The sequence below is a fragment of the Anopheles merus genome, chromosome 2L, assembly GCF_017562075.2.
Source record: "Anopheles merus strain MAF chromosome 2L, AmerM5.1, whole genome shotgun sequence".
Lineage (NCBI taxonomy): Eukaryota > Metazoa > Arthropoda > Insecta > Diptera > Culicidae > Anopheles > Anopheles merus.
Window position 1 is genome coordinate 51,870,768 of NC_054083.1, and position 13,305 is coordinate 51,884,072.

Consider the following 13,305-nt stretch of genomic DNA (forward strand, 5'->3'; position numbering starts at 1 on the left):
CATGGTTGGTAGTAACCCGAAACCCGAGTTTGACACGTGGAACGATGGGGAGAAGAGGGGTGGGTGGACAAACAGGTATCTAAAGAGGAGTTTTTCACGGGGTTGTTTTTCCTGAACCTCTGCTGTTAATGAGCGAAAGTATGGTTTTTAACGAACTGGCGGCGGCGTCGATTTGCGCGTCGTCGTGTGTCTCGTCTTGTCGCGTTTGATGATGGCGGTTTATCAGTGTGGCTGAAAAATGAACGCTCATTACACACGGGGGCGCGTGTCGGCTGCGTGGGACGGACATCGGTTTTGCGCAAAACTGATGGCGTGTGATCAATTTATTGCTTTGAGTTTTGTTGCATAAAAAAAGCCGCAAAGTGTTATCAAAATGTAAACCACTTTATTAGTAGAATTTGTTACACAATGCATAATGGGAAACAAACGATTGGCGAAACGTTAGTTCGTTTTGTAACTCATTAATAAATCATTCATCCGGTCGCAGACAACGGCCCTTACCTAATGCCCGAGCAGCCTAATCACTGTCCAGCGAACAATTACCATTCCATCGGCGGGGTCCATAAATACCACACCACCGTGGTGGGCCACCGACCAGTGGTCAATGCACTTTCTCCCACTGTTCGACATTTGAATGGTCAAGAAGCGAAATGCATTCATCCATTCATCGATTCTCCCCCTCCCCAACCGTCCGTGAAGGCACATAAAACCACCGCACAACGTAGGGTCAACGACCTCTCAAGCGGCACAAAACTGCATCTTACAGAGGGGGGGGGGGGGGGGAGCAGCCCGGAAAGTTGCCCCCGTGTAACTAAACGAAGAAGGAGGAAATGCGTTTGTTGAATTTCCTATTTTTGATTTAAGCACACACTTTATTGCACACAAAGGGAGGGGGGAGGATGGTTGCGACTGAGCCTCCAAAGCAAAAAGCAAACCCCCTAGATATGGAAACAGTCTTCCGTCCATATGGAAACGATTTTTCCCTCTTCCAGCCGGAGCGAACCTTTCGGTTGCGATTAATTTCCTTCATTTTTTAAAGTAATACGAACGAGTCAATGAGCGGTCGTTTTCTTCGCTCGATCGATTAAATACTCTGTTGAATGCGTGGTTGTGGTGATGGTGGTGCGTTTTCCACTCCCCCCCGCCCAATCCACTGCACAATGCAATTTTGCACATGCACATTCACGCGTTAAAGTCGCGGGTGCGCTTAGCAGTCCTCTTGGTTTGGAGCGATTTGTAGCAACGGTTATTTAGTAGAAAAAAAAGGGAGGGAAAGGGAGGCGACCATAAAGAAGGAAGGAGGCAAAACATTCTGTTCCCCGTGAGCAAAAAGTGGGTAAGAAAGACGAACATGTGTTGTTCGGAACCGTACCATGCGCAGCAGGGGGAAGAAGAAGCTGAAGTATGGCGTTGTAAAGCCGTGTAAAAGTAGCTTCGCTTGTTGATGTAGTTTCCGCGAAAGCAAACCGGAACTGCTGCTGCTGCTGCAGTTAGTACAAGAGTAGGTGTAGTATGTGTGGAAGATATTTTCCTTTACCCGCAGTTGAAGTTTTCCATTAACCGTCTAAGAACGTTGCGTTGGAGACCGGCGGCGCCAACTGTGTCTTTTAGATAGAAAACACGACCAGTGCAACCGATTGATGATGACAAGCCTGTCAGTAGATGAGTGTTCTATGGCGTTAACTTCCAAGCAAAACACACACACATACTCTGGCAGAGCGGCATTTTGTTATTGTGTGCATGAGGATGCAATTTATGTTCGCTTGCATTCGGGTGCATCCTGGGGCTTCTCTCTGTCAAACATCTCCCAAACCGTATCTTTTCATTGCTAATTTGATCCTAGTAGGCGGCCGCCGCTCGTGCAAAACGTGTCTCCACAGTGCAGTGTAGGAGCGAGCAAACTTTCCGTATGCGTATAAGCTATTGCGCACACAAAAACACACACACACAGGTACCGGAAGCATTAAATAGCAAACTGCATAATTTGTTCTCCGTTCTGTGCTGTGTGTTCCCGGTGTATCCGGGACACAGCAAGACAACACACTAGCACGTGTGGAGGTGGTGTGGCGCTATATGGGAAAATATGTTCTCGGAACGGGTTGGCATGGAGACGGCCGTGTGCGAGTTGCAGCAGATGAGGCGAGAGAAAGAGAGAGTGTGTGTGTGTGTGTGTGTGCATTAGCCCCATAAAATGAAACAAAAGAGCCTCCTTCCTGTTTCTGTATGTGTGCACTGCACCGTGTTGTGTATCGTTTGGCAGTATTATGGTGGAAAATTAGTTGCATTAGAAGAATGGGAAGCATAATGAATTGAATAATGTATACTCCCACACACACACACACACATACAGTGGGTGTTGGAGAATTCTCGTACAAAGCACGAGGTCATGGCAATGCGATGATGATGATGATTGTATGATATGTGATGCATTTCGTATTTTCACATTTTTGTGTCATTCTAATGATTTTTTTTTTACTTTGAAATTACCTATGCTCGTTTGTGTTAATATTAAATTACACTCGTTTGTGGGTTTGGAGGTACACAAATGCAAGCTGAGTTTAATTAGTAATGAAAACTGATTGAACCCATTGAACGCAGAAGGGAAAAGCATTGTTCAGTGTTAAAAAAATAGCTACCACAGGCAATAATTTTATTTGCTGGATACCTCATTACCTTTTCCGAGAGCAATGCCAGCATTTGTAATTTTTTTTCTTTTTTTCTTTGCTTTCCTAAAATATTTAATTTTATGTGTGCATGAAGCCCCAATTAAAGCAGAGCCACTGCGCGGTGTAGATGAAACTACGATCCTCTCCTTTTGCTAATGACTTTGATCTCTTCACTTTTCACGACCGATTGCGATCAATGATTTATGAGTGATGGTCGTTTTTCCTCGCCCCTCCATCAAATCACAGTTCAAAAAACACTAGCAAAACGTGGACAGATGGGGGGAGGGGCGAATCTCCAATTACTTTCCATCGCTCTGTTTTGTGTCTCTCGGCCCTCCCTCGCTACACTAACGATCCCGCTAATTGCTTCCTGAAGCGTTGGAAGCGATACAAAATTATGGCAGATATTTATGAAAACTTAACATTAAAATATATCAACCAACGATGCAGAGAGCAAGAAGGTGGTAAGAAAAAAGGGCAAAAGGTGTGGTGGTGGCTACAAAGATACAAAAAGCGAAGGAAAGCGAAGCAAAAAGGAACAAAAAACGAGTTGGTGTTTTTTATCATTCTCAATTGTTTGCTTCCGTATGCAGCGGCACCGTCACACACACACACATACGACCGGTGGTTGTGTACAGGTTAATGAGCAAAAATTTGTTAGCAGCATAATTATGCTGCAAAAGGTACATGAAGTCGGGCATTCGTACCACAACACCATGCAGCTACCAGCGAGACGCCATGAAGTCAAGCATGATGATGATGATGATGATGGTGGAAATTCCCAGCTGGGATGACGGGAGAAATCTTCTCTTGCGCGAATTTTCCACCAGCACAAATGAATATAATCATTAATAATATTTCCTCCTTCTTGACAGAGAGTGAGAGAGCGAATGTTTGTGGCACCAGTTTTCCTTCTTTCGTCAAACAGCGGCGATGACCCGGTGCCGGCGGATCCGGTTGTCGCGACGGAACTGCTGCCGCGAACTTATAAATAGTCGCGTCTGTATGAACTCTCTCTGTGTCCCTCCCGTCCCGCGTCGTATCCCTTCAGCTACTGTCAGTGCCGGGGACAATGTAATCCGCTTTCGATTCATTTACTTTCCGATACTTTGTTGCTGGCGCTGCGGGGGGCGAAGGGGGGTGACTTTGTTGACGTTTGAAAGATGCACTTTTGTGCATTCACGGGGGGCAGTTTCTGCAAGGGCATCAGAAGAGACGATGAAGAGATCACCTTGACGTGTTGCTCTTTGTAGATTTTCCGCCGAGCATATTGACGATGTTGCAAAAGTTATCCTTGTTGTCTCCTGTCCAAAATTAGCATTTTCCTTACGAACAATTGACGTATGAAAATTAAATGCATCAAAAACTCCAAACACTTAAAGCATCCACTTCTCACCGCGCGGCTACATGAGGTGAAATATATAGCGAAATGAACTATTTGACAGGTGAAATATCTGACAGGTATAGCTAAAGGGTTGGGGGAGACACAACATCCGCTTTCGAAATTCTATTTAAAATAATATCTTCTCAAGCAGAACATTCCCTAATTGGAAGAAATTATTAACTGTTGACTGAAAATTAACGAAGTACTCTATATTGAAGCTATTTAATGGATTTAATTACGATTTTGTGCACGTTATTTGTTTACATTGCACATCAGCTGGTTGCTGTGATGCTTTATCCGTCAGATATTTCACCTGTCAAATAGTTCATTTCGCTGTATATTTCACCTCATGTAGCCGCGCGGTCATAATACCTTCAATTTCGCTCTCAAAAACACACACACACACAAACCCGGCACAATATTGTACACATTTTCGCATGGGAGAGCATTCCGGGAAAATCTCCTGCCGCCATGTGCACGGTTCTTCGCCATGCAGATGCAGTTGCCTGTTTTCTCACGAGGATAATTTCCATTTTTCCCGCTTCCTTTCTGTGTTTTTTTGTGCCTGTAGTGTTATTGCGGTAAATTTAAAATTCCTTCGTGCTGTGTTGTGCTTTGCACTGCACTTTCCTTTTCCTCTTCCATGCATAAGAGAGTGTGTGTGTGTGTGTGTGTGTGTCGAAGCGCGAACAACGAAAGATCCATCCAGCCGTGTGCAGCTCAGACACAGCAAATGCCATATCAAGCGCCCAGAGAGTGCATAACTGCAGTCACAGCATGACGACGATATGTATGCATACGTATATGTGGGGACACATATACACACACTCACGGATACATTCACACAGGAGGCTCTGACTTGCATGTTGAGCTGCTTCGGTTGTGCACGGAGATGCATCGATCCGCGCGGCCTGCTGCTGCATTTCAGCTGGGAGTGGCGGCGGGATCGTTAACCTCTTTCGGCGGAAGAGTTGCGGAAGGATGCGGGCCTTTTTATAATAAAAAAAGAAAACACAAAACCATACAAAACTGGTTCCACGGTAGCACGGTAGCCACACGCTTGTTAGCTTCCCATTCGCCGTGGAGCCTTTTCCTTTCTTTCACATCAATGCATTTCTTCTTGCGTTTATTGTAACTCTTGCCTTTTGCCGCCTTCTCGACAGTCTTCATTTACCTCCGTCCATTCTTTTTTGCCATTTCTCTCGTTGTTGCACGGGCCTCTCTTTCGCATTAAATCCTCAGGAAGGTGTGCCACTCCGCTTTACCCCCGCTGCCTTGTTTGCATATCGAATGCAATTATTAATTCATTAGTCCATAACGAAGGCACATCGCATAAAACGGCACTGTTGTCTCGCTCCTCTCCACAATTCACTCCTTCCTTTTCATCCGTGCCGGCCTGAGCTTTATTAATTTTGATGTGTACGTGCGCTTTTTTTGCGTTTTGTTTTGCGTAACTCTTTCTCTCTTTGTGTTCTTATTTAAATTTAAATACCTTCTTCCTTTCAACTCGAATATTTCCCCCTTTTCGGGCAGGCAATGCTGCCGCTGCTGAGATGTTTCGTAAGGTTTGTTTTTGTTGTGATTTGTACTTTGGCTGCCTCCACCACCTCCTACCGGTGAGACCATCATAATTGCCTCTTTCCAACTCCTTTTTCGCGCCATCGTGCCCACAACGCTGCAACGATACGCAAGCACCTGTGAGCTGACAAGATGACAGGAAATCGACGGAAAATAATCATCGTCTCCCCGCTGATGATTGTTGCTGGCTTTTGTGCTTGGACGCTTTCTTCCAGCGGGGCTTTTCGAGCGCGCATTTTTATTTATTGCTATCACCTGCAATTTCCTGTACAATATTATGTGCAGTGTTTGTGCTTGTGTGTGTGTGTTCACAAATGAAGCAAAAAAGGCTTGGTGGCCGCACCGCGTTGGTGTTCGAACACACGGAGGAAATAAATCAGCTGCAATAACAGAGTCGCTGCATTCATAACAACAGTAACGGCTACAGAAAACGAGGGACGGGAAAACAATGCTCAGTGAAATGAAGTGAAATTTCACACACACACACACACATATGCTTTTTTCGTTGTGTTATGTGTTTGTTTGCAGTTTGTATTTCGATACCATTTTCATCCTACTTCCCACTTTTTTACAGCTGGTAGAGCATAATTGGTGGGTTACAGGGTACATAAAAAAATGGATGAAATTCACATGCAGAGAGCAGTGTGCATTATTTATTGACGATGTTGTTTGTGGGAAGTTGAAAAAGTACACCAGAAACCCCCACCTCCCCACTGCAATCGCCGAAGTGGGTTATGCATATTTAAGATGTTCAATGTTCTATTTTTGATTAAATGATTTATTGTGTGCCATTCACTGGAACAATGTGTAAAAGTGCATTTGTAAAGGAATGTCTCTCTCTCTTTTTCTCATGGAATGTCATTTTTTATGTTATGCTTTCGTTGTAATGTTAACCATAAGCTCGCTCGCTTTTACCATACTTTTACCGATCGGTTTAAATCTCTTCCGAACACACTCCTGTCCGCGCTCCGAAGACCCATTAACGTCAGATCGATGGATCGTTTCACAGTTTATTCATCGTAAAGACGAATTGGAGACAGCTATAGAGTGATACACAGGATGTTGGCGTACTCTGTGGATGTGGATTGTCTTAGCAGGTTCGATTCCTTTTTGGAGTTCTGCTTGAAAGACGGCAAGACCCACCAAAACTGTGGCGGATGTTTAAAGGGAAAACATACCGTCAAGCGTCCGGGATCATCCATTCAACCATTAGTAGAAGCTCCTCATCCCAGTATATCTGGCTGTGTGTGACAGCGAGTTATGGCTTCATAAAAAATGCCTTAAAACCATCAAACCAAACCATTCGCTGGATTAGTACACGACTGTCTTCCTTCCTTCTTTTTTTTTGCTGGAAGATATGTTCATCTTGTCCCTCCACCAGCGAGGAAAAATAATAATAAAATCACCCTCTCCACACTCTCCAGGAGGAGCTAGGAGAGGATCAAGTGGTGCGGGCCTTTTATTAGCCTTCCGAGACATTCTTACCTCATTAAGTGAGTGCGTTTTGCCGTCTTCGATGGTTGGATGAGGCCTTATTTTAAAGAAAGGGAGCTAAAAGGGCGTGTACACACAACGCCGTAAAGGAAGCTCGTAAACGTAATTTAGAACTGCAATTCTCGTCTTTTTTTTTTTTTTTGGTTGTTGTCTCTCCAACGTGTGTCTCAGTGCGCTTTTAAGAAGGGATGACTTGTGCGATAAATAATTAGAAGAAATTAAGCGCAATTTGGTTCGCGCGAGTGTTCGTGCTTGAGGGAGCTCTCTCTGATGTGCTGCGCAAACTTTGTTGCTGGCCAGAGTTTTCCCTCTTTTGCCTTCTTCTTTTTGGTTTCTTCTGAGCTGGGAAGTTTTTCCAAAATTTCGTGACATGAGAGTGTATGGTAGTCAAATTTTATTACAACTCCTAAATGAGGAGAGAAACGGAGGAGAAGGAGGAGGAGGAAGAGAAGCGCATAAGCACACACGGGGGAAGCTAATTTAAAATTAAAATTTTATGGCAACCGCTTTTGACGGCAACACCAGCAGTTGAGACGTTGACGAGCCTGGGCTGGTGGGCGCCCACCAGACACGAGGGTGTAGGGTGCGTGCCGTTTCGATTGCGAAGGCTTTTGGTAGCCGGCATGGGAGGGCCCTGCCGACTCTAAGATGTTTTCGGGAATGAAGATCTTTTCCTGCTCGCGGAATCCCAAGTTGATGCAGCTGAGGGTTCACTCTACGGTAGTTAACACTTGTGTGAGAGAGGGGCCAGGTTTCTTCCCGTTTCGGGTGACTTCATCCAGTCGTAGGAGGGAAACGTCACTCCCCACCCCTTTGCGCACCGGTCTTAGAACAATGGGTTGTCGTTGTTACGGTGGTTTGACTCTTTGGTGCTGTGAGGGTCATGACCCTGATGCCGGTGGAGTAAGAAGTAGTAGGAGGGACAGTAAGGCAGAAAAGACGTTCCTCCCGGTCGACGGGTGTGTTGCCCATGGTAAGGGTTAGGGCTTAGAACGTTGTTCCCCTATTCTCGAAGCTGTCCGTGAGAGCTGCTGTACGATGAACTTGGTTGAAAAATGGAAACCTTGAACTCTCACACTACTACATCACGTGATAAACTTTAGATTCAATCTGACATTTTAAGCAAACCACAACAAACCCAGCGCGACTAACTCACCACAACAACAGAGAACAGACAGAAAAAAAGGTCCACAATGGTGATCTCATTCGGCGCACGATTCACAAACTGGTCCAGTTCCAGTTGTTGCCGCCGCCTCCTCCAGAGATTATACTTTTAAGGTGCTTCGTGTGGTTCGCTTATTACGCTGGGGTAGGATGGCGAAAAAACCAACCTGAAATTGATTTACTAAACAAGAACTTCAGGCGGGACGTGTGAAGGACGCAGAGATCCGGGTGCGGATTTATGGAGTGCACTCTCCTTATGTCCCTTTACACAAGAGGGGCTAGGTATTCGATCGGGTTGGGTATAATATTTTGCCGTTTTTGGACAGCTGCAGTAAACCAAAACGGCACCTGCCAAAGTATATGACAGTGTTCTCGTAGAATATTTCCCAATTGTGTTCACTTGATCTTGAGAGTTCTGGAGCTTCAAGGGTAGTCAGTTTAAACGGCAAAAGCTTGCACATATTGGAGGCAATTCCCTGTGGAAATACAACGGTCGGCCCACTCCTTTCTGCTGTGTGCTTAAATGTTAATCATCTGCTGCGCCTCTTGGTTCTCTCGGCTCTCGGCTCGGAATCTGTATGTGCGTACTGCCTGCCTGCCTGCTAGCAGTTGCACCTGGGGCTGGATCAACCACCATCATTCACGCTCACCTGCTTGTTTTTTTGCTTCTTCGCCAATAGCGCTGTGAGTGTACCCGATGAGGTAACGGCTGCTCCACCATCTTGCTTATTAAGATTTGGCAATAAAAATTGAAAGTTTGCTGCAGTTCTCCTCCTCCTTCTCCTGCTCCGTTCAACAACGCCTCACCAACAGAAAGGGGTACAGGTTTGGTACGGTGATCGTTTTTTTTCGGGATTTTTAGTCCCACGTTCGCGCGTTAGTCGCTGCCGGTGAAGGGATGCAGAGGCTGCATGACGGCATACTGCAAAATGCGGCAAAAGACAGATGTGTGTAGCCGTTTGAGGTGTTTGCCATTTGCCCCTCCCACCCCCTTCTGCACACTCCCAACTTCACGCTCTTATTTATATTTCTATCTCTCTCTTTCTCTTTCTTTCTTTCTGCAGATTTCCTCGCTTTGTTTTGGAAGCTTTCCCTTTGGATTGTGATCGAAGACACGCGCTGCTTCCGCCGGTCGGGCTTCACTGGCCTCTCCGTCTCTCTCACGTGTGAAGAACAGCGGCCAAAGTAGGCGCAGAAAATCGAACCCCCTCCTCACGTGGCGGTTGCACACACAACCGCACAGCGTACGGCAACCACACCACGGGTATGTTTTTGCAGCCCGAACTGCAATGGTTACCGGCTGCAAGGTGAACAGCATCAGCACCTTCGCCGCCAGTCCACCGTCGCGTTTCCGAATGCAGCAGCCATCGGTTTCCGTCACGCACACCGCAACGACGACGACGACGACGACCGTGTCACGGTCAGCAGCAGCAGCAACAGCAGCAGCGACAACAACGCCGGCAGCACGCGGCAGTTAATCACAGCAGCCGACGGTTGTGGGCGCACGAAACGCGAAGGAGAGCTTCCTCTTGCTGGGGAAGAAGTCCCAAGGAACCGAAAAAAACACACACACGCACAACGTGTCTGAGAAAGATGCCGCTGCTATGACGAATCCGGACGCAACCCATTCCGGATGACTTCATCGACCCCCGCGTTGTGTTCCCGTGCACTGGCAGTTTAGGGGAAGGTACAAAGTGCGGGCCCAGATCGGATTGTCATCTGCGAGAGCGCGAGCGAGAGAGAGAGCGGGAGAGAGCGAGAGAGATTGAGAGCGGTCGACGAAAACAACACGCCGCACCCGTTGACAGTTGCGCTCGAGACGTGCGTCGTCAACGATCGTAGCAGCAGCAGCAGCAGTAGATCTCTCGCAGCAAGCTCTGCGATACTTCAGTCGTAGCTGCTATTGCTTATCGAAAATCGTGAATTCCGTTGCCACGCGTCTGTGGTTTGTAGTGAGGTGAGGTGTGTAAACACTGCAACTGTGAATGTGTGTCCCATCTTCCAAAGTAGTTCCAGAAGTGCCGCTGCTCCGTGTTTGGTGCAAACCTCCTTTTCCTTTCCGAAAGAGCCAGTGGAGAAAGTGTGCGAAAGGTTTTTTTTTGTTGTGCTCGCCCCGTTGGTGAAGAAGCTCAGTGAGCAGCACACATACAGTGGAGCAAGAAAATTTAATCAGTGAATGTGCACGTGGAAGTGAATTTAAAAATCAACATCCTCCAGTGAGTGTTGATATTGGAGGCGCATTGCTCTCAAACCGTGCGTCCACTTTGTTGTTTTGAGTAAGATAGAGCCCATGCTCGTGCAACGAGAAATTTGAAGCAACAAATTTCAAGTGTGATTGATCAGTGGGTATGTTTTTTTTGGTTTGGTGCATGTGAATGCTCCGATTCGCTTATCGTGAACGGGGTGTGTAAAATAAAAGCAGAGAAAGTGTGTACACGTCGCCAATCCAAGTTGCGCCGATTGTTTATCTGTGACAACACGGTGTCGGTGTGCGTTCAATACAACGTGAGTGTGCGTGTGTCTCTGTGCGTGTCCAATCGGTACAAATTGGGTGGCACAGTGTGGTAATACGATTTGGTTGAATTTAAAGTGCTTTCACAGTGCTCACGCGGCAGCAACTGTCAAAACCAATAGTGCGATAGAGAGTGAGAGGGAAAGCCAGAGCAGAGTGTCACTTTGTGCGGAAGGAAAAGCAAAACAGAGAAAGAGAGAGAGAGTGCAAGAAAAAAGTACACAAACAACTCCGTTACGGCACCACAGTTTGATAACTTCGGAAATCCGTGGCCCGTGTGTAGTGGAGAGGCAGTGAATACGAATAAGAAGAAGCCCGGAAATTCGACGTGTTTTCGTCTCTCGATTATCCCCCCTCCCCCCCCCCCCCTCCCCTCCGTCCACGAGCACAAGATCCGATCGCTCGGGTGGATTGGATGAAGGGAAAGATGGCGATACTGGCGGTGGTGTTTTGCATTTTATGAGTGAAAGGAAAGTGCTTTACCTCCACACAACCCTAAGGAGCACCGGAAAGGGAGAAGTGGCAGCGGTGGTAGGCGCAGCGACCGTGCATCCACTACTGCTTCCCTTTCTGCTAACCCCCTTAGCCCCGTGATCGTCAACGATGAATTCCGTGTTTTCTGCATTTAAAGCTTCATCCTCTGCGTCCTCGTCCTCCTCGGCGACGACGACAAATTCCAACGGCATTGGTACCGGTCCACCATCCAGTGGGCACGATCCTACCGGCAGCAGTAGCAACGGGATGGTACTCACGAACGGCAGTGCCCTGATGGGCACCAAAGCCTCCTCACTGACGGGCTCATCCACCTCCTCGAAGCTGCTGCTCAACCTCAAAACTCATCGGCCAGCGGTGGCCGACCATCCGCCCAACAGTAGCTACGAGAAGCTGCGCCATATCCGCGAGATCAGCTGCACCAATCGCAACAACAGTCTCGTCGTTGGTCTGGATGGTGACGAACTCACCCCGGCGACAACCACGCCAGAAGACACCTCGGTTGCAACAACTCCCGTCCAGAGTCCGATGGCACTTGACGAGGATTCATCCGCCTGCCTGCTGCTGAACGGGTCCGCTGGTCCCCGGATCATGAGCATCGATCAGGTGGATAGCGGTAGCAGCCATCATCACCTTCTACACCAGCAGCCGACGACGACGGCGCAACTACCTTCCCTGCTGGTCAATGGTACCGGCAAACTGCACCAAGCAAAGGCTGACACAACGACCAAGCAGAGTGATAGCAGCAGTAGTAGAGCAGCAGCTAGTAACACTAACCACAGTGATAATGGGTGTCTGTCGAAGAAGAAGAGCACCTCCACCTCTTGCACGGACATCGGGACGACGGTGACGACGACGACAGCACCGGTACCGCTGGCAATCAAACCTCCATCCGGCGCTTCCCTAACGACGGCGTCCTCCAGTGCGCTCTCTTCGGCGGACGGTGGCGCCGCGTCCAATGGTACAGTCACTAGCATGCCACCCAGGTTCCACAAGCCGAGGTTGAGCTTGAGCAATAGTTGCGGTGGAGGAAGCAGCAGCGGTCTTTCCACCAGCAGTATGCCCTCGGTCCATGGACGTTCCGGACCGAACGCCAACGGTGGATCGTCATCGTCCGGAATGCCACCGCCAAAGACGAGACTTTCAACGCACCAAAGAAATCTTAGTTTAGATTTTAGGTAAGTGAAATCATACTAACAACACCATCTCTAGGGCATTTTCCAGCGTTTTTCCACATTCAAACTGTGAACTCAAGAGCATCGCCACCGCTCCCGAACGAATTGCTCAATGATACTCAATGATACAAGTAATCGCTCGTTTAAAGCGGTTTCAAGTGCCCACAAAAGCATGATGCGGACACGGCATTGTGGCCAACTGTTACATCTCGCCAATCGATATATCATGTAGATTCTATGAACCCCTAACCTGTCGTTCTCATCAGCGACGAGAATACCGTTTTGAATGTAGGTAATCCCTCTCAGTTAAAATCCCCTCCAAAAAGGGTTCTGTAGAAACATCGCAACTTGTTGGTATACCATGATCGTCATCCCATCATCGATGATGACCGTGTTCTACATGAGAGGGAAGATTATTTTAAAATCCCACACCCATCGGCCACAACAACGGCACTGTTGCGGCACACCACCACTGTTTCAAAAGTAATAGAACTCCCAGCGAACGTCGTGAGTCCATTGAAATAATCGGGGGACAAATTTGGGATGGTAATCAATTAGACATTAATGCCTCCCCTAGTTCCCACGTGCAGTTGGAAGTTGTTGGTTGAAGGGTTTGAATTGGAAAACTAGAGCATTACTGGGTTGTCCTTCGGAATAGCCCAACAAATGGGGAATGTTTTGAACTCTACACAATGCCTGGATAAGAGCTAAATTTTCACCATTTACTGCGAATAACAACAAACCCTCCTGGGACAGACTCCCCGTGGAGCATTATGATGTTTTGCATCTCGCTTTCAATTTCTATCGCGTTGTACGATTTGTCCGATAAAGCCTGAAATA

At 47.3% G+C, this 13,305-nt stretch overlaps 1 protein-coding gene across 2 annotated transcripts in view; it reads left to right on the forward strand.

The window, feature by feature from the left end:
- LOC121593488 (phosphatidylinositol 4-kinase beta) overlaps window positions 1-13,305 on the forward strand; it is a 96,186-nt gene that overhangs the window by 57,311 nt on the left and 25,570 nt on the right. For both annotated transcript variants that reach the window (XM_041915854.1, XM_041915855.1), the window contains exon 3: window positions 9,351-12,468. In XM_041915854.1, the coding sequence (XP_041771788.1) occupies window positions 11,402-12,468 (1,067 nt within the window). In that variant the 5' untranslated portion in view covers window positions 9,351-11,401. The remainder of the gene's footprint in view (window positions 1-9,350; window positions 12,469-13,305) is intronic.